General features: G+C 38.2%; 1 protein-coding gene across 3 annotated transcripts in view; it reads left to right on the top strand.

Moving 5' to 3' along the window:
* Positions 1–21143, top strand: part of Magi2 (membrane associated guanylate kinase, WW and PDZ domain containing 2) — a 1650859-nt gene that overhangs the window by 471670 nt on the left and 1158046 nt on the right. For all 3 annotated transcript variants that reach the window (XM_029562367.1, XM_008830783.3, XM_008830782.3), the window contains exon 2: positions 13740–13856. In XM_029562367.1, the coding sequence (XP_029418227.1) occupies positions 13740–13856 (117 nt within the window). The remainder of the gene's footprint in view (positions 1–13739; positions 13857–21143) is intronic.

Genomic DNA, 21143 nt, shown 5'->3' with positions numbered 1-21143 from the left:
ATATTGAGCATTTACTTATAATTTTTACTTAAGTACAGAGTACATTTGCACAAATTCCAAGTAATTTTGTACAAATACAATTTTATTTATATATAAATGTGCACTACAGATTTATTGCTTGGGGAATAACTAGTAAATTTTATAGAAGACCAATCATCATGAGAGGTTCAGGCAAACTTTTCTATTCCTAATGACCTCATGTACAGCAAGCGTTACTTATAAAGTATGTTCAAAATAGTTTTTTCTTATTAAAATCTGCCTTTAAAGTGCTAAAAATATTGCAATATATCCATATTTTGTATCTTTGTTGTATGAGTTGTTCATGGTTTTGTTTCTTTTGATGAGTTACATTTGCATATCATAGATAAAGCAGAATTTGTTTAACTAAAAAGGCAGTGTTTTAGAGAACGAGATGGGAGGAAGGATGATACAATATGAAGAGGAAATGCTGTCTTGAGAGCTTACAGTTAAAAAGAAATCATAAAGCAGACCAGCAAATTATTAAGTGGCTTGTTAGATTATGTACAGAATGCTTGAGAGAGTCAATGAGGTTATGAAAGGTCAAAGAAGAGAGACATCTTCTGGGCCAAAGCCAAGTGATAAAAGACTTTAAGTTGAGAAATTCCATAGTTGGAAAAAAAAAAAAGATGCTTTCCTAACCTTGAAATTTCTTGAGCTGTAAACAATAAAGGAAAAACTAGAGATGTTAACTGAGAAATACATAAACAGGGCAATACTGTATGTTTATGTCTGAAAACAAAAAAAATGGTAAACTTTTCAAGGTGTCGTTTTCAAGATAAATCCATTTGCGTGTCTTTTGGTGGTTTACTTGCTAAAGCCATCCCAAGAAAAAGAAATTTTGACTGAGTTAGGAACTGAAAGCATGGCTCAAAGTTACACCTTGCCAACACAAAATGACGCTAGTGACAGCCACTTTTTAAAAAAAGAAAAAAGAAAATCAGGGCACTGGGCACATTTTGTAACTTCAGAAAAAATAAAGCACAAATATGAATGCAAACCTTAAAGCACAAGCAAAAATCAAATGTCTACTTCAACACTGGGTAGTACATAAATGAAGAAAGAAAAGCAAACAAATCAAGGTAGCACATTGGGATACTGCAGGGAGCCAGATGCACAGGATGAATAGATGGATCAGAATGAGCCACACTCTGTCATTCTGGTCCTTTCCACCTTCCCTTCCCTATGCCCACCACCACCATCCTGATGAGTGAACTGTTCATGATTTACACTGATGTGACAGATAAAGTAGCCTATGGATGAATCCAGTTGATCAGGAGAAAGCACCAGGACACAGATATAACTCCATCAGAATAGAGTTTATTAGTGAAAGGAACATGTGGGACAGATTACCTTCTGGGCAGGGAAAATGTCTGCCCAGGTTATGAGCTGGGGTCTTTTAAAGGGGGAGGTTTATGAGGTCTGTGAGGCCCTGTTGGCGAGGGGGCAGGGCTATCTGAACCTTAACATTCCAACCTTTTGTGTTATAGGATAGGGGGCACCATTGTCATCTAGCTACTTCTTGCTGGACAGAGTCAACGTGGGGGAGACTGGATTAGTGGTTGATCAGACAGCAGGGGTTCCCTCTTCATGCATCTCAACAGGGTCCTCAACAGTTGACAGGCACTTGTATACATGTGGATTAAAATTAGTACTAGAGTAAGAGTAAGTTTTTGGATTTTGGTCCTGAAAATATCTGAAGAGGCAAGGAGCAATGATTAGCATCAAGGTAATAGCTCCTTTTTTTTTTCTTTTTTCTTCGGCCAGGGCTGAACTGGAGAGTGATGGATGCAGGGTTTATTTTCAGGCATTTTGATAGCAGTTGGAGTGGCTAGAATCAGTGTCAGCTACCTCTCAAAGGCTTCTAGATAGGGAGAGAAAACAAATTTAGCCATCATTTAATTTTTTAGGCTAGAACAATAATGGGTTGCCTCCCTTATCCATAGGTGGGCACTACAGTATTGCAGACCAAGATTTGAAGTCTTACAACTGAGTAGTATTGTCTTATTAGGAACAAAATCATCAATGAGAGATAATTGACTAAATAACATAAGAACTTATGTCTAATGTCTGGTTGTGTACTCCCTTGAACCATTAAAATATACTGATGACTTTAATTTTGGTTATACTTTCCTTTTGGGTGTTTAAGACTATACTGTTGGCCCAAATAAGCCAATTTACTTTTACTTTTAAGGTGTTATGAGGATTTGGACCTCAGGGGTCACATGGGCTTGGGGGTAGCCCCTGGCTCCTCAGGCTTTTCTTTAACCAGTTCCATCTATGTGAAGATAAGTCAAAAGGTCCTGCTTGATCTGGGCTTCACTTGGAAGCATGGAAGAAATGTTTCTTCTGTGTTGACCCCTTCTCTTTTCAGACTGGACACTGGTACAAGCCCATCTTCTGGGGTTTCCATGGCCTCCCTGAACAAGAGGACAGATGACTCACCAAAGTTACAGGACATTTTGAGAGATGCTCCATAGCCCCTGGAACTTGTTTGACCCTGGAGGGCAAGGAACAAAAATTTGTCCCTTTAAGTCCTTCTGACCAGATTAATATAGGCCTTAGAATCTGGCTATTAAACGTCCAACAAGTTTAGTTATACCAGTCTGGTACTTTTAATTACTATGTGCTATGTAGATAGAGCTTGGGCAGAATCCTTAAATAAACCTTGACTAGACATCCTTAGACTAGTTGACTAAGCTACGACCTTAAAAATTATAAGATTATCTACATAATATCTTTGTTTCATTTCAAATTTATAGAAACATGGTGGGTAGGTATAATGTGGAATGGCTGAGGTGGGGTTCAGATGGAAGAATAGACATAGGGTCAGTAGAAAACTCATTCCACAAGGGAGGAGTCCTCAAGATTTTTAGTTTAAGAGAACTGGTGGCCTGGTACTTGCTGTGTTCCTCAGCCAGTTTTAATTTGGAGAGATGAATCCAACCAGGTTGTCCTGAGAGCTTGGCTGCAGTTGGGGTAGACAGGGTCACCAGGTGAGGACCAATGCAGCTGGAGGGTTTCCTTCACTCCTTTTTACTGGGTGTGAACCCACAGGTAGGCTTGATCTCCAGGTTGAAGTGGGTGGTCAATTTGGCTTTCAGAAGCCTGGGGAATAATCTGGTCAGCATGTTTCCTGAATAGTTTCCTTAGAAGAGTGAAGGCAGGTAAATAGTCATGCAGACGGGAGGGATGCTGGAGGAAGAGGTCATCCTTGGCTAAAATTAGGGCCCTGGTGAGTGTCACAAGTTTGGCTTTTTGTGACATGGTTCCAAGTGGTAGGGGTCTTGACTCAATGACATCAGTGAGAAACATTATGGCCTGTGGAACCCCATTGGGTGAGAGTTAAACTTCTATCCATAAACCAAGTTAGGGTTGGGTTTGGTAGGGGATTTGGAAAATTAGGGGATCCTTGTAGGAGAGTTCCTGAAGAGTTTCCAAGCATGAGTGAGTGAGCAGTTCACTGGAAGGGAGGTAGGAAGCTGGATTGAGAGGAAGGCAGGAATCAAGGGTGAGCAAGGTGTTTTCAAGAAATGTGACATGGAGGAGTTGTAGTTTAGAGGGAGCTAGGTTGGCAAGAGATGTGTGGGTTAGTTAAGTCCTTAAGCTGGTGGAGGGAAAGGACAGAGATGGGCTGACCTAAAGTGAGCTTGAGTCGATCTTGGGCCAGGAGAGCCATAGTGGCCAGAGCACAGAGACAAGGTTGCCAGTTCTGAATGGTGGTATTAAGCTGTTTAGAGATAACCTACTGGAGCAAAAGTGGGACCCCTCATCTGTCCAAAACCCCTAATGCTTGGTCCTTATTTTCAGCTGTGTAGAGAAGAAATGGACATTCCAGGTTGGGGAGAGCCAAAGCCAGTGCCTTTAAGAGTGCTTCCTGGATAGTGTGGAATGCTGTTGTAACAGGCCCTAAGGGATCAATAGACTCAGGGTAGTTCCCTTTGGAAGCTTCATGGAGTGGCTTTGTAAAGAGGGTAAAGTTAGGAATCCAGGTGCACAGGTACCCTGCAATGTCTAAGAAAGATAGAGTTTTCTCCTTGGTTGTGGTGGTGGGGCTTTAAAGACCTTAGGTAATTAGTCCTATCTATAGTTAAACAGTGGGATGTAGGTTTAAGAAGGAACGCCAAGTACTTGACTTGAGGGAGAGAAAGGTGAGCCTTAGCTGAAGATATCCTATATCCCTTGTACCCCAGAAAATTAAGGAGTTTGATTGTGTGGGCCTTGGAGACTGAGAGAGATGGGAAGCAAAGAAGTAGGTTATCTACATATTGTGGGATGGTGGAGGGTTTAAGGTCTGAGGGGCTTAAATCCCAGGCTGGGCTTGTCCAAAGTGGTGAGGGCTATCTCAAAATGCATGGGGCAGGACAGTCCAGGTTAGATCATAAGTGTGAGTGATGTATTTAAAATCTTGTATGACCTGTGTAGGATCAGTAGAAAAAGAGCCTATTTTGCATTTGAGGCAAGATAGATCTCCAAAGAGAAAGAGACATGGACCTTGACCATCCCATCCATGTGTGCCACTTCCCAGAGGGGAAAGATACCATGGGCAGGGGGTTGAGACTGGGTGTGGGAACAAGTATGGCTTGACATAGGAGAGGGGTTGGGAGAAGGGGAGTCTTGGGAAGAGGCCAAAGTGGAGAGATGGGAGGGGTGTCCTGTCCATGAAGGGATGCAGGGGTAAGGGTATCAGAGTCAGGATCTGGAATTGACATAGAAGTAGATATAGGAGGGATAAATGGGTTATTTGAGCTAGAAGCTGGAATAGGGGAGACTAGGGAATATTTAGCAAGGAGGTGTCTAAGGTTTTGGATTTCTTCTAGTAGAGTCAGTGGAAGGAGAGCAGGTGACAGACTTAGAGCTTCCCCGGAGAGGGGAGGGGGAAGATCATGGAGTGGAGAGGGAGTTCAAGTTGGAGAAAGGAGGGGGGTCAGGTTGGGACCTGGAATGGAAGGCAATGGAGAGTATAGCAAGGGGATAGCATGGGGAGGACTTGGCTGTGCCTCAGGCTGGGGAGCAGGAGGAGGTTAGGGATGGGTTCTAATTGGAGGCAGTTCATCAGCTAGGGTAGTATCAAAAACTGAAGTGGAGGGGTAGGGAGAAGGAGGGGTGAAGGCCCCTGGTGGGTTGGAATCCCATGAAACTGTCTTAGCTAGAAGAACCTGATAGGAAGAACATGGACGCAGAGGGAGGGATTAGCATGGAGATCAAAAAAAGCTTGGATGTATGGTAATTCGGATTGTTTGCCTTTATGATGCCAGAAATTTTTTTAAATCTCTCAATATATTGAAGTTTAAGGTTCTGGTGTCTGGCCAAACAGGGTTATTATGTAACTCGTACTGAGGCCAGGCAGTGGTGCACAGGAACTTCAGGGATTTTGGCTTGATTGTATCCAAAAGTCCTAGTTGTTTTAAGGATTTAAGAAGACAAGCAAGAGGTGTGAGACCCTGAGACTTTGAGTGGGTGGGTCCCATAGCAACAGAATAAGTACAGAGTGAGGAGGAGATAGAGAAAAAAACAAGCAAGCAGGTAGGAGGTAGAGACAGAACGAAGCAGACGGGAGACAAAGAAAATCCTCTCTCCATAGGGAGTGGAGGCAGGATCACAAGTCTAGGCAGGAAAGTGCAGCAGACAGGGGAAAGACAGGGAGGGAGTAGGAGCAGAAGGAGTTTGGCATTGGTCACACAAAATGAGAGCAAGGAGAACCATGCACCAAAAAAATATGTCCTTTCTTGTTGCATGGGTTCCAGTTATTTTGAGTTATTTCCAAGTCCCAGAAAGCAGCATCCTGCAATTAGATCATCAGGGAGCGGAAAGGTGAGATCCTGTCCTAGACAGGAAGTAATACATGTTCCTATCTCTGGAAATAGTGTCCTATATCTAGAGAAAGGAAAGGGTTTTCCAACACATGTGATTTCGAGGCAAGCAAGAGAAGCAGAAAACCCTGCAATGAGAGCGTGATGCAACCAGCCAGAAGATGGAGACAAAGTACAAGGAATGGGATGGGAGCAAAGCAGAAAAACTGCAGTGAGCCAGAAGGGAGGGAAGTTTGTGGAGCAAGTTGATCTTGAGGTTTAGTAGAGGCTGAGGGAAGATGAGCCCCAGAAGGGCAGTGGTGTAGTAGAGGTTTAGTAGAGGTTTAGTAGAGCCCAGAGGGCATGGTGAGAGAGAGAGAAGGAGAGAGAGATAGGAAAAGAGGTACTTAAAATTGATTTATATATTTTAATACCAGGAAGCATGTTGTAGATTAAAAAGAGAATATTTTGGTCTAAAAAATATTTTTGTTAATTTAACATTTTTAGTTTGCATGAGATTTTAGTTAAAAAATTAATATGATACCAAGCAAATTAATTTTAAGAAACATAAATTTATGTTGACTGTGTATACATATTTAATTATATAGTCTTTGTTGAGAATATGGTTGATCATTTTTAAACTAAAACACCTTTGAAGTAGACAAACAAAATGAATATACCTTAGAACACCTTGAAAGTAAACTAAAAATAAAAGTGGTATTTAACAAATAGGATTTTACCCAACCAGCTTAGATGTCATTTTGTGTAGGTAATTAATGGTCTAAAGAAAGAGTTAAGTTTCCATATAGATTTGAAGTAGCATCTTTTTCCTTTTTAAGAGCTAAATAACTGAAGGAAGTTAATAAAACTTTGTCAATCTAAGAACACAAATCAGTTAGTTAGTTTCATTATAAACAGTAATACCCTCTGTTGAAATTAATTTACACCTTAGCGGTTCCCAACTGCATAGTGCCTTTACTCTTAGGCTGTTTTATTGTTCTCCTCCTTGTCACAGGGTCAGGGGGCCAGCCTGAACCTGGAAAAGTCTTGGAGAACACATCTTGAGATAATAGGCTTGAGTCTGAAGTGGGAGGGCCAATTTTATCTCCAGAGTCAGCAGCATCTCAGTGAGCTCAAACAGCATGTGACAGCTTAACAATATAATTAATATTACCCTGACATTATAACTAGAAAGCACTCAGGGAATGATGTTTTTTTTAAGCATAGAGCATCTGAGTATCAGAGAGGGGAATAACTCTATTTCAGAGAAAAAGAGGCTTAGAATCACAATGTAGAAAAGGGAGGAGTTAAGACCAGTAGAGATGGCATCTCAAGCCTCCCATTCAAGTAGACTATTACTTTTTACCTCTCATTGTTGTAACTATGTGTTGGTAGTATCTTGTCTCTTGTAAGATTTTGGCCCTGGAGTACAGCAAATTTCCATGTGCTTCATAGGTCTAGTCATCACAAAGTGTCAGCTCCCTTTGCACACTGAAGGCAAATGGCTAGAAAAACTTTAAGTTCCCTTTAGAAACTAACAAATACACTATGTAAAACAGTTAGAATTTAGAATAGTCATTTTTAGAAATTAGCAAATACCATAAAAAAGATGTTAAAATCCAAATAATTTCTTTAAAATTACCAGATAAAGATGTCATTCAAACAGTGCCAAAAATCTAAAAATAATTCTTTTTTAAAAATCCAAAAATATGTTAACCAATGTAAAAACTTAAAACAATCATCTTTAAAAAACAGTAAATATACCATATAAGAAGTTAAAACTCAAAGTAATCCCCTTTAGAAACAGGCCCTAAACAATGTAAAATTTTAAACTCCCATTGTGTCGATCTGGCATTATTCCCTTAGTCTGAAGTAAAAATGCATTGTTTATTCTGTGACATCATCAAGAAATGAAAACAAACATAAATTACAAGAGAATCCTAGACACCCCTGGTACTGGTATATTAGGCTTGATATAAGAAAAAAGTACCCTCAGATACATTATATGTGTGTGTGTGTGTGAGAGAGAGAGAGAGAGAGAGAGAGAGAGAGTATGTATATGTGACCCAAATAGAAAAGCAAATCAAAGAAATCCATGTTTCTCACCAACCATTGTAACTGTGAATGGGAAGCCAAGTTCTCAGGAGCTCTTAATTTCTAGACACAAGCTATGCTGGGAAGGGCACTCATGAGGGCAGCAGAAGGAACAGGGCATATAAATCAGTGTGTTGTTGGTCTGAAAGTATATGACTTGCCTGAGCAATACCTATGACTTTTTATGTATAGTGAAATTTAAAATGGTTAGGTCTAGTTAGAAAAGTAAGCACCTGAGCACCAGATGTTTGATGTCCAAGAAGGCTTAAGATCAAAATTTCAAGGCCCTTTGAGAAAAAGTTTAGGAGAAAAAAAGCCTTTTAAAATGTTTTCCGTTTGTCCATGGGGCAAGCCACCTGAAATTCTTTAAATGTTCCAGCAAAGTTGCCCAGCTGGTTTAGGCTAGTTGGGTCAAAACAGGGAGAAACGGTCCCCTAAAAGCACTTAGCCACAATTATAAGAGAATTTTTAAGAATGGGCCCAGCTGGAAACTTTTATTGTTGTATTAGAATGTTAAAGAAAAAAATCCCCTAGAGCATGCAATCTTGGCAGCTGCCTGGAGGGGATGAACAGCAGGAAGGGGAAAAAAAGCCTTGGGGTCATGCAGGTTTAGAGCCTGCATGGGAGGTCAGACACTTGGCAGACTGACAGGCACATGGCAGGGAGTAGAAAGCTTTAGCATGGGAAGGGGAGAGAGAGGAGAATGATCCAGAGCATTTGCATGTGTAGGGAATCCATAAGTAGTTAAAGGAAAGAGGAAAGATAGCCGAAAGGACAGAAGCAAAGGAGAGGAGACCTAAAATTGGATTAAACGGTATCAGAAATCATCCTGAGTAAAGTGAGGAAGAAAGGCAGTGGAAGAGGACAAAGACAGGAAAAACTGATGGAAGACAGCAGACCTGCCAGGCTCATGGCAAGGGGAGGTAGATGCAGGGCAAGGGGGTGGTGAAATGTCAGGGGTGAGGGGGTGGGGAGATGCCAGGGATGGGGGGGGCAAGATGCCAGGGTTGAGGGAACCAAGGTAGCGAATGGATGAAGCAGCTCCACCCCAGAAGCAGCTGTCTGGGAGTGATGGAATTAAATAGAAAAGGAGAACAAAAGAAGACATAGGGAAGGCAGAGTATGTCCACAGGGAGGAAAGTGAAGAGAAAGCAGAGAGCCAGGGAGAGAAGGAGAGAGAAAGGAAGGGTGGGAGTGTACCTAAAAACCAAATTAGTGCCATTGGAGACATCCAGTTGGGTCCCTTGAGGTAAGAACTGGGTTTTTGCACCATCTGGTAGATAAAGTAGCCTGTGGATGAATCCGATTGATTGGGAGAAAGCACCAGTACACAGATAAAACTCCATCAGAATATAATTTATTAGCAAAGGAACACATGGAACAGATTCCCTTCCCGGCAAGGAAAATGTCTACCCGGGTTGTGAGCTGGGGTCTTTTAAATGCAGAGGCTTCTGCTTCCCACAGAAGGTGGGAAGACATATTTTTTTAAAAGTTGGGCAGGAGGAAGTGGGAGAGCAGGACTGTTAAAACCTGCCCTCTTTGGAGATCAAAGGGGAAGCCTGCTGTGTTGGCCAAACACTGGAGAAAAGTCTGCTTCTCTTGACTTCAAAGACCTGGGTGCTTATCAACTCGGTTCCCTTTTCTCAGGGCCTTGTGAGGTCCGTGAGGCCCCGTTGGTGAGGGGGCAGGGCTATCTGAACCTTAACATGATGGATTTATAAGTCACACACACATCCATTTCAGGAGCAGTTATCTCAAGAGGAGAAAAACCTTAAGTCTATAGTCATTCCCATGAGAGAAGAATTCCAGCTACTAGCAATCAGTCCCTTGGCACAGTTTACATATTAGGGTTTCTACTTCATATTTTGGAAGAATATCTGATTTTAGTTACAGGATTGGAACTATTCTTAAGGAATTTGCCAAGTAGATCCATCAGTTGAATACAAGCAGTAATTTGCTTCCTTAATCAGATTGTTCAAATAAATGATCAAAAGGATAAAGCTACCTGTACTCCTGAGAAATGGAAGGCCTTAGAATCATACATCAGGTGAGCCTTCTTCCTGGATTTTCCCTGAGTCTTGCTTTCTGATGGCTTGTTCACTCTGCACCCATCTTTTCCTCAAAATAGTCTATGTGAGCTTCACTTTCCTTATTACAAGAGAAATAATTTGAAGTAAGTTCTCTCCTAAATGATTTTCTGAACACTTGGATGTCAAGTTCAAAAGCTTGCTTGAGGTCATGTTGAGAAAAGACTTTCCTGCTTTTGAACTAAGATGTTTGGTCTTTATACAGGACATAAGCACAGTATACATTGTTTGAAAGAAGAATTTTGTGCTCCAAATCCATTCCAGCCCTTTCATTCACTAAAAGTATGATTCAAGCTGGTATTTAAGCTTTTAATATAATACATCATTTCTTAAGTAAAAGAATTAAAAGCATTTTCATATAAATGTGGGTTTTGGGAGGCAGGGTTGTTTTGTTTTTTGAGACAGGGTCTCCCTGTAGCCCCAGCTGTCTTGGAACTCACTATGTAGACCAGACTGGCCTTGAGCTCACAGAGATCCTCCTGCTTCAGCCTCCCAAGTGCTGAGACTAAAGGTGTGCACCACCATGCCTGGCTCACGTAAATGTTTAATAGTATTAAAATATTATGGTAAGAGTCACTGAATTTGTTTTGAAGAGAGAGGAACCAGTGCTAAAGCACACAACTGGGTAGTGAACCTGGCAGTGCTCTGTTTGACATGTAGCTGACACAGCCATCTTGTGACCTTACCAAGGTATCACCAGCAAACGATAAAAAAAGAAACTCTACAAACATTAACAATGAAGTTGAGAAAAATCAGGATGGCAAATACAATGAGAGATATTTATTTTAATAAATACTGTAAACTTCTGCATTTTAGCTGGCTTTAAAATGTTAAACTGTAAGGACTGATTATGCATTGAAGTCATAGAAATTTACACATATATTTATGTAAATATATATCTGTAATATGGCTGAATGGGTGTGTATATTATATTTACATATATTACATCATTTGTTCATGTGTTTTATATATATACCAAGTAGGATCATTCATAGTTTCTAGGCCATATTAGCTATAAAAATATATAGCCTTGCCAGCTTTAAAAACAAATATTTACCTTTTCACATATAACAAGAAACCTTAGTCACGTAGCTGATCACATTGCTTTTAACTGCCTAATAAAGCCATCAGAGACTCAGCTCTAACTCTACATCCATAATGCAGTATCTATGGCATTGTGGGCATTTCCTGTGCCTATCACTTCACAGTATGAGTACAGCTTCTGTATTTCAGATATCATGTCAAGCTAGAAGACTAAAGAACTTTCTCATTTTGTGTTATCTCAGTGGCCAGAACATAGCCACTAGACGTGGCAAGGGCTGCTAGGAAAGTGAGAACTAGACCGAACAAGTTTTATATCTGTGATGTCTGTCCTGTGACTGAGCATGTTTAGATCCAAAACTAAATCAGATTTCTTTTCATATGAAATAATAAGAGAAAGAAAATTGGGTAGGAAACAAAGTGTGCCATAATATAAATAGTTGGCAAATAAAATTGTTTTAACTCAAAACTGATCTGATACACTGTGAAGGATTACCAAGTATGTAGAAAACATGGAATGAGAAAAATATTTCAAAATAGAATCATCTGTAGGATTTCATTGTAATTTGAAACAAGTCATTTTAATTAGTGAATGGAATTTCACACTTCTTTTTGAAATCTTCCTCAAGTCCTTCCATGGAGGAAAGATACAGCCAGTCACTGAAAGGAGTTGATCATTTTGTGGTTGTCTTGTAATGGCCCCTTCTTAGGAGCACAAACTTCCTAGAGGGTAAATGGTGTATACGTGTAGAAGAAGAAATTATGTAAACTGATAATGTACTTCAGGGAAAAAATGATTCTGGGCTAGAAGTACTAATTTACCCATATTACATTATGGGACTGATTCTGGCTTATCCTGAGAGACAAACTGAAGCTGTTATTCTGTGGTTGGCATTTTCTTGGGCTGCCAGAAAGCATCTCATCACTTGTCATGTCCCACAAATAATGCAGAAAGACCAAGAGAAGGAATAGGGGTGCAGTGCAGAAAGAGCCATAGACCAAGAGCCTGTCAGAAAGAGTAGCTGAGAGCAACGACTACCATGATGCTTGCTCAGTAGCCACAACTGCTCTCAAAGGGAATGCGTCTTCTGCTGATGGAGTGCAGCAGACACTAGGCTTGAATTCTACCATTCCTAAACTACTCACCAGTTCAGTGTCTGCAGCGAGTGCAAGAAGCATGGACACACGGAGCATTTGAAGATGTGACTAGTAGACCATAGTTGTTATTTTCCGATGGTAATTTCAAATGATTTTTATTTGACTTGCTCTGTTTCTTTGGCTGGAAAAATGGTTTTAAATTTAGGAAATTATATGTGTAAGCAGAGCATTCTGAATGGCATAATTATGTGCATCCAATAAACATTGTTTGCTTTTGATTTTTGTTTGTTGTCCATTACCATATTGTATTGCTTAGAAAAGCAGATTAAGAGACCATTTCCTCAAATACATGTAAGAAATATTATTTGGGGAGTATGAATCTTGATAGCTGATTCAATTAAAATTTATATTTTGTGGCCTTTTATCATGACTGTACCTACAGATTTGGAGGCAATTGAAATCATTCATTTCAAAAACTTCAAATGTTGTGAAAATGCAAATAAGTACACTAAAAATGTTGTGTAAAAATGTATTCATGTTACATACCTGAATACTCGCATCATGCTATTTACATGACGGCGTTGGTGCAAGTAGATTTATCAATGCTGAGACTAAAAATATTTGAAGAGCATGTGCTTTCGTGACTATTGCAGGGTTTGAATTTCCTTTAACTCTCATTCTTGTCTTGCCTCAATTATCTTAATATGATTGCTTGAAAAAATGAGTTTAGGGAATTCTTGTTTATATTTTATAAATTTGATTTCTAATTCAATCTTTCCAACTTGGAAATAGGAAGGGTCTTAAAATAACTATTCATAATTTATTTTAGTTGTCTGTAATTTAAACTTAATTTTTAATATATCTACATTATTAGCTCTTCCATCCATAGCATTATTTCTCACTGGATTATGATAGTAAAGATTTTTAGGGTTTTTTTGGTTTTTGCTTTTGGCAAAAGAAGAAAAGCCTAAATATTTTCAGACTTTATTTCTAGCTAAAAATTCTGCACCTATATTACAGGACAGATAAATTACCTTGATTTATGGTACAGAGAAAAGAAAATCATGAATATTTATGTACCTGCTTTTCTTTTAACTTTTTATATCACACAACCTATCTGAATCCATACTAATCTTAAATAACTCAAAAATTCTTTTTCAACTTAAATGAATAAGTCAATCACACAGAGTAAACATTATATTACCTCACTTGCATGTGCTATCTAAGGCAAAATAATTCATAGAGATACAAGTTAGAACAGTAATTTCTAGAGCCTGAGGAAGGAATAAGTAAATGAATGAATTGTCTTTTAGCCCTGAAAGATGATATACTATGATATTTCAGTGTTAGCTCAGTAGTAACAAATATCTTAGCATAAATTTTCAATCCAAATGAAAGTAAACCAAAGATATGTGCAAACTACTAAGCATAAACATGGAAGGCATGTATTTGTCTCTGTGAACGTTTTCTGTTTATCATAGCAATAAATGCTTTATAAGTCACTGAAATAATCTATTTAAATGGATTCATGAATGTATTCATGACAGAATCAAATTGTATCCTTAACATATTTTCCAATATCCTTTACTAAGAAACTTTATTATTTTAGGAGGAATTGTTGATAAGGATCTTCGTCACTACCTCAACTTACGATTTCAGAAGGGTTCTGTTGACCACGAACTTCAGCAGATCATCCGAGACAACCTCTACCTCCGCACAGTGCCATGTGAGTACCATGGCTAAACTTGCTTTTCTTCTATGGTAGGAGAGAGATGTTCAGCTACATACTCGAAAGAAAAGTTCAATCATATGGGTTTTCTATGGTTGACATTTGGAACTGGAATTAGATTTGAGATATGGAATTATAAATGCAAACACTTATAGTTGTGTGGTTTATCATACAGTCATAGAGAGATTTGGGAATTTTCAAGCTACAAAATCAAACAGACACTCCTCCAGTTATTACCAAGAATATTGATTCTAGTCCAGACTTCTAGAGATTCATGAATCATGATTAAGGCAAAAACACCACACCAGGAAACAAAAGAATACAAATTAATTAGTTGAAATAGTTATTTTACAAATGGAATCTGCGTAGATTTTGCCACAGGGAATCTCACAAGTATAAAGAAAACTCTACATTGAAAAGTAAATGCAGTATTCCATAACATTTGGGAAGTCGTGATGGTACACACTAGGACAAATTTTTATAGCCAACTGATAGAAATGCCTTTAAAAGAGAGGAATTGGAACCATGAAAAAATTTAAAAAATCAATCTATTCCTGCTTTTTTTTTTGACAATCTCCTATTAACTTTAGGAAAAAGAATCTTCAACTCAAGTCCTTGATCCTGTATGGATAGTAAAATATACTTTCTACAAAGAGGTATTTTGACCTTCCAAAGACTATTGACTCTCTTCAGAAATTCTAATATGTAGAAATTGTGTGTATTGTTTTTTTAAGTTCTATCCTACACTTTTTCTCAAAGCTATGGGCTTTGGAAGCTTAAAATGTTTGAAAACTTGATTAGAATAAATTAAACAAATAAGCAAGACAACAAATGATCTATAGGCCTGGACCACCAGTATTATGATAGTGATACAGAGGAATGATTATATTAAAAACACACAAAGATGTGAAGGCAGAGAGGAAATCATCCAGCCTTTTCATCCACACCCATTTTAAAATGGGTGGGCTCTTACTGTTGTTAGCACTGAAGATTCAGCAAAACAAAATCTCAGAGCAAATCTATCATCCATTCCTAAATGAAATCATTTGCTAATTGACATCTTGTTGACCAAAACATTTCCTGTTTAATGTGTATTTGTAAGTGTTCAGACTGAACTCTTGCTTTGAAATTGAATGTTGGAAAGAGTGTGTTCTTAAACTTATGAGTTTGACATAAGAGTGATGAGCAGAGATGGATTAAAGTAAGTGACTCAACTGTTTATAAGGTGGACAAAGTTTCAAAGCCATGATGTCTGTGCAGCTGTGTGAATTTATCTTTTGTGACATGAAAGAAAGGAGACCTACAATACTAAATAAAGAATCCAGGCACTTTATTATGTTTAAAAGCTGAAGGAAATAGATAAGAGGCTAACATTCAGGGGATACTTGTAGTCCTTGCTAAGAAGATGACATAAATAAGAAAGTCTTAATTAAATGTGATAATAATGTGGGAAATTTTGCATTAGCTAATTAACTTTTTAAAGCATCTTTCTTTAGAGTACCAAAGAAAGACTATGAGGGAAAAATAACTATAAGAATAAAATAACTAGCATTATATGAGTAAACATAAAGAGTTTCAAGATGTGATTCTGGTTCAAGGTCATAAATTCAATTAGAAATCCTTGAATAACTCCTGGAAAGGAGATAATTAGAAAGTCAATGAATCTGAATATTAAGATGAAATAATTATTCTTTGATTTTGCAGCCACCACTCCTAATGGCTAATTTCAATGATACCATTCACTGACCGTGCTTTTAACAGCATAAAAGTGAAAAAAGTATCTGAGATAAAGATGATGCCGATTTATACTGTTAAAAAGTGCTTTTGTATTGGACCTGGAAAATCTTCCACCTTCACTCATTAATTTTTCAATGAAGCATTTAGAATTCTTCAGTGAGTATGCAATTAAAATGTACCAATAATGTGAAAAACCATACCATTGCTTAGAAACTTACATGAGTATCCAGTCCATCTATTGGCATTGAGTAGAGGATCACATTTCTTTTGCTTTCTCCTGGGTCAATGTGCTCTCGTTATTTGAATGAACCCAGAACAATAAAATAAATTGCATTTCCAAAGATGATATTACTCCTGTACATACACATATTAATGTGAGCATACTTGCCTCTCAATTAATCTAGCAATGCACCTTAATAATAGGTCCTCGATAACTGTATTGGAACAAAAGTGCAATCAATTTATAATCCTATGAGGGTGGGTTAGAAGGTTTCTTCACAAAGAGAGACCTAACTCAGTAATTCTGCTTCCACCATGGAATTAACTCCACCATCAGTTACAACTAGAAAGAAAGGATTAAAGTTCTTCCTAGTGCCTAGGTATGTAAGAGTTATAGAGTCAGGGGTCCAAATGTGCTCCATCTCACATACATGTACTTAGTCAAACACAATTGTAAACAAGGTGACTTCTGTATATACCTCTTAAGGAAGCCTGTGCTTGGCAGCTGGATGTTTTCTGAGCTAATCAAGGGAAGAGTTAAATCTGAGTCTCCACTTAGGCTTTAACTACAAATAATACAAAATCCCACTAATCAGTTCTCATAATTAAAGGTTGATTATATTTTGCCTTTTAATTTTATTTTCCAGAACCTTACCTCAGAAAGTAATTCTTCAAACAATTGTTTTTAAAAACTGTATATCTAGACATTGAAGAAAGATCCAGTCATGGAGACAAGATTATTGTAAGGTTGAACATATACATGTGTATGTTAATTCATTATTCTTTCAAGTCAGATCACAGAGGAAAGATCCTTGTTTGGTGACTTGGTGTTTTCTATGGAACCTCAGGGAATCTCATCATTCTTATCCACTGAATACCCAAACCTGCTCCTAATTATATGAATTTTAGATACTAATTGTACAACTCACAAAAGGGGAGTGAAGGTTCCCAAAACACTTGATTACTGAAAAGTGAAAGTTAATTGTTTTTAGATTGACTATAAACAAACCTTTCAAATATTAGATTTCAGGCTGTGTAAGATTTTATGTAACTGAACTTCAGGAGAAATGAGTAAGTGATGATGACACAACCTGTTGTAGAATGTGATGAAGAGGAACCAGGAGCACTCACACAGATAAGGGATTTAAAGGAATTCAGAACATCCAACGCATGGAATTGCAATTACCTAGGTGTATATAAAATGCAACTTGAGAAGAATAGCTACCAGCATTTATTTAGAGATTAGATAGGAATTCTTCATCACAGCATGTTAAAAGTAAAAAGTAAAGGCAAAATTCATTATCCTTCATGCAGTGTAGATACAAAAGTATATAGGGATGTTAGTGAATTAGATTATGAAAATTATTGAATTAATCTCCAAATATTTAAAGAAAAAAATAGAGTTTATTTTGGCTCTAATATTCTACTGAGCATAATGGTGTGTTTATTTAACTCGAGACTGATCGACCACAGTTTATTGCAATTTATTAATAGTTCTGGACCTTTCTCCCTTTGGTATTTATTAGAGGAACAAATTAATTTTTGAGGCAGATAAGAGCACAGACATATTTCACCTCCTTTTCCCTGCCATACTGGAAGACATGAAGAGGGACTTTCAGGACCAATTTTTAAAGCTTCAAAATAAAATGGAAGATATTTGAAACTATACCTCACTCTTAAGATAATACTTTGTCATTTGGTGAGATAGTTTTAATGGAAAATACTTTAAATCTCTTTGAAGAAGAAATATTAGTGTATGTCAAGTAAAATACAAAAACTAATAAAATTAAAGTCAATACTATTCCATAAAAACTGAATAAAATTAAAAATATAGATTTAAGAAATTACTGTGCGGCATAACTCACAATAATATTTCTACATATTTAAGTGGCTTAAGTTTATAAAACTAAACCATGTTGAAAAGAATTGTCAAGGTTAAAATTGTAAGACTTCCAACGTATGGTTACCATTTTGTTTCTGTGACAAATTGTCTTTCACAGAGGAGCTAGAAATGTGCATCTTAAACGTTACTGAGTTCTAGCTAAACAAACAAACATAGGAGTAGAAAGAGTCAATGCAATTAAAATTTAAGTCAGTGATATTGCATCTATTCCAACATTATTCTTATTGCCTTAAATAAGAATCATCAATTTAGAAATTTTTCTGAAGTTGCCTTGAGAGTGTGACTCATATTCTTTCACAATTATTTCAGAATTAACTTTCTAGCTTTTTGTTCTTTGAAAATGAATTTGATTTCTTAAAAGTAGACTAATTGTATTTGGCATACGTATTGAAAAATGAGAATTATTAGAGAATAAATATGGCCATTAGCATTTAGGGCCCAAAGGGAAGGAAATCTATAAACAAATGCAACTAAATTTCTTTGAGAAATTTATACACTGTCCCCAAAGTCCTAATCATAAGGAAAAACTCAAAAGCATCTGAGCAATGGCAGATAATTCTCTGTTTTTTTAATTATCATTATTATTCTTTTCATTCATTGATATATGTACCTGTCTGGTGTGCTTATTAACCATATGTTACAATTTTATAGAAAGCTGTATTAGCTTCAACCTCTCTTCTAACTAAGAAAATAAAGATCTAGTCATACATCATATACATGAAAGTATATTTGTATGACTTTTCCTGCAGACATGTGAACAATTCAAAAAGAGATCTTTTCACTCCAGAGAGGAATTGACAAGCAGGCCAAAGACACGATTTAACCTCCTCTGTCTTAGTAAGCTGGTGAGTTTTGGGGGGTTACCTACAGGAGTAAGGGGTTACTTAAAAGAGCAGAGATGATTCAAAGGCAGCTGCATCACTGAAAAACCCATTGCAGTTAAATGACTCACTAACTCATCAGTAGAGCAGCTTGCTTAACTTCTAGGCAGCTACTCAACCAGAAAATCTCCTCTTCCTAGCAATTTCCGTAGCTTATATAACTATGGGGGGGGTGGCCTTGGGAATCTTGCAGGTTTCAGGAGCTTCCTCAGCCTTGTAAGTTTCATTTACTCTCTGAGTCTGATGATCCTCCCTCCTCCTCCTTCCCTGGGGGAGGGGACTTCAATTAATTGGAAATAGCCGCTTGGATATAGCCACACAACAGTCCCCCCCACTTCTTTTTTTTTTTTTCTTCTTCTTCTTCTATTCATTGAAAAATGAATGTGTCTTTCTTGGTCAAATAATAGCATTATGTGGTTGGTTTGGTTGGGGATACAAAGGAGAGTATAAATTATTCACCGATGTAGGAAATCAAGGATAGCAGTGATTACATTAATTTATGCATTTGACATTACAGGGCTGTTAGAATAAAGGAACATATCTAGCACAAAAGAAAATCAGTATCTTACTGTTCATCCCAAACACATAAAATTCCCCTTGCCCTGACAACATTGACTTTTTCTTTTCTTTTGACCTGACTTTCCCATTTGGTTTGCATTTATCTCTTTACTCTTCATAAGAAAGACTCCTCCATGGAACTTTGGGCTTGTGGGCCATGGATGTAGTTTGGAGGTGGAATATACCCCCCATGAACATCAAATATTCCCAGGCACTGTTCTATGAGTGGGTGAGAGGTGAAGAGGGGTGCTTAGAGCCATGATTACTCTTGCAGTAAAGCCAGTCAACAGTTTAAGTGGTGACTCCCCACCTTCTGGAGAGCCCATACATACATAAGCCTTGCGTGTTTCAACCTCACAGCCCTGTGTATAGAATACAAGGTCAGTATTCTTTACTGTTTGAATAAAAAGCATTAAGACTCTATGAGTTTCAGACATACCCAAACATCTAGGGTCAGTGATTAGCGCCTAGGCTGCGGAAGGATTACAAAAGGAGATGACAGAAAATAGTACACAAATGAGACTCAGACACTGGGTTGTAATAGGATAGTCATTCCTCTTTCAAATACACCCACACAAGTAAAACATGTAAAAGTTACTCCTATTCTACTAGCTAGTACGACAGTCAATGTTATTTATACACCACAATTTAATGTTGCTAGAGCATTGGCAAGGTGCAACAACCCTTGGCTTTATTTAGAGCTGTGAAACAAGCACTTATCTCAGTACTTAGGCCACTGATGCTGGAAATTCTGCTGCTACTCACTACCTATAGGACATTGACAAAAGCCTTGACCTTTATGCCAAGGGAAAGTAGGGATGATCTTAAAATGAAGTAAGATGGCTCTACTATTCTGTAGTTTTCTGATTCTGATTCTGCTGGCTTTATCTGTTGGGACTCAGGTTTGCTTTGCTCAGTGGGGTACCTACTGGCTTCGGGGCAGAGGGTTTGATTGGCAACAGAGTCATAAACTCTGGGACCTGTGTCTTCCCAACAGGACAATTTATTTTAAAATTCAGATGGCTTTTATACATTCCAAGGAACTAGCAGTCACATGGAATATGGCAGTCACATACAAAGATTTGGGACTCAGGTTTGCTGAGCTCAGTGGGGTACCTACTGGCTTCGGGGCAGAGGGTTTGATTGGCAACAGAGTCATAAACTCTGGGACCTGTGTCTTCCCAACAGGACAATTTATTTTAAAATTCAGATGGCTTTTATACATTCCAAGGAACTAGCAGTCACGTGGGATATGGCAGTCACATACAAAGATTTAGGGTACAAAGAAAAAGGACATTTAGTCTGTTAGTTGGCACCAGAAGGATTCTTAAACTTTTACTCAAGGTTATCAGTGCCCACCCAGTAATTTATTGGCCACAGTGTTTTCTTTCTTAAAGCTAAAAGCCTAGTGAACTTTTAGCTTTTAGCTCAGGAGTAAACCTTTAACCTGGCCCAATCTCTTAGCCAGGGATAGCTCAGTTATTTGTTTAGGACAAGGAGATGAGCTAAGGGTTGTTGACCAAGACACTTTCCCACAGAGCAGGGAGCCTGCACTTATGACCAGACCGCTTTCTCCTGCCAGTCTGACAGAGTTCTGCAAAACAGGGATTATCAGACCCACTATTTTCAGTGCCCCTCCCTTTAGCAGAGGATGAAGCCTGGACTTAAAGGTTTGAGGCTCATCTCGCCCTAGGGCCTGGCATCCTGGTTTCCTACAAGGGGCAGAATTTGTGCCCAGCTCCCCTTACCATTCTGCGATTAAAGGTGTGGGCCACCACATGAGGCTTCTTCTTTGGTTTTTTGATGCTTGCTATGGTGAGTGGGTTAATAAATCTCAAAATGGGTTTTTTTAATCTTTTTTTTTTAATTTATTATTTTTATTTTATGTGTATGAGCGTATTACCTGCATGTAGGTAAGTGCACCTGTGTCGTGCAGTGCCTGCAGAGGACAGAAGAGGCTATTGGATCCCCTGGAAATGGAGTTAT

The sequence above is a fragment of the Nannospalax galili genome, unplaced genomic scaffold, assembly GCF_000622305.1.
Source record: "Nannospalax galili isolate Female #2095 unplaced genomic scaffold, S.galili_v1.0 scaffold312, whole genome shotgun sequence".
In the NCBI taxonomy this organism is placed as follows: Eukaryota; Metazoa; Chordata; class Mammalia; order Rodentia; family Spalacidae; genus Nannospalax; species Nannospalax galili.
This window is presented reverse-complemented; position numbering and strand designations above follow the sequence as displayed.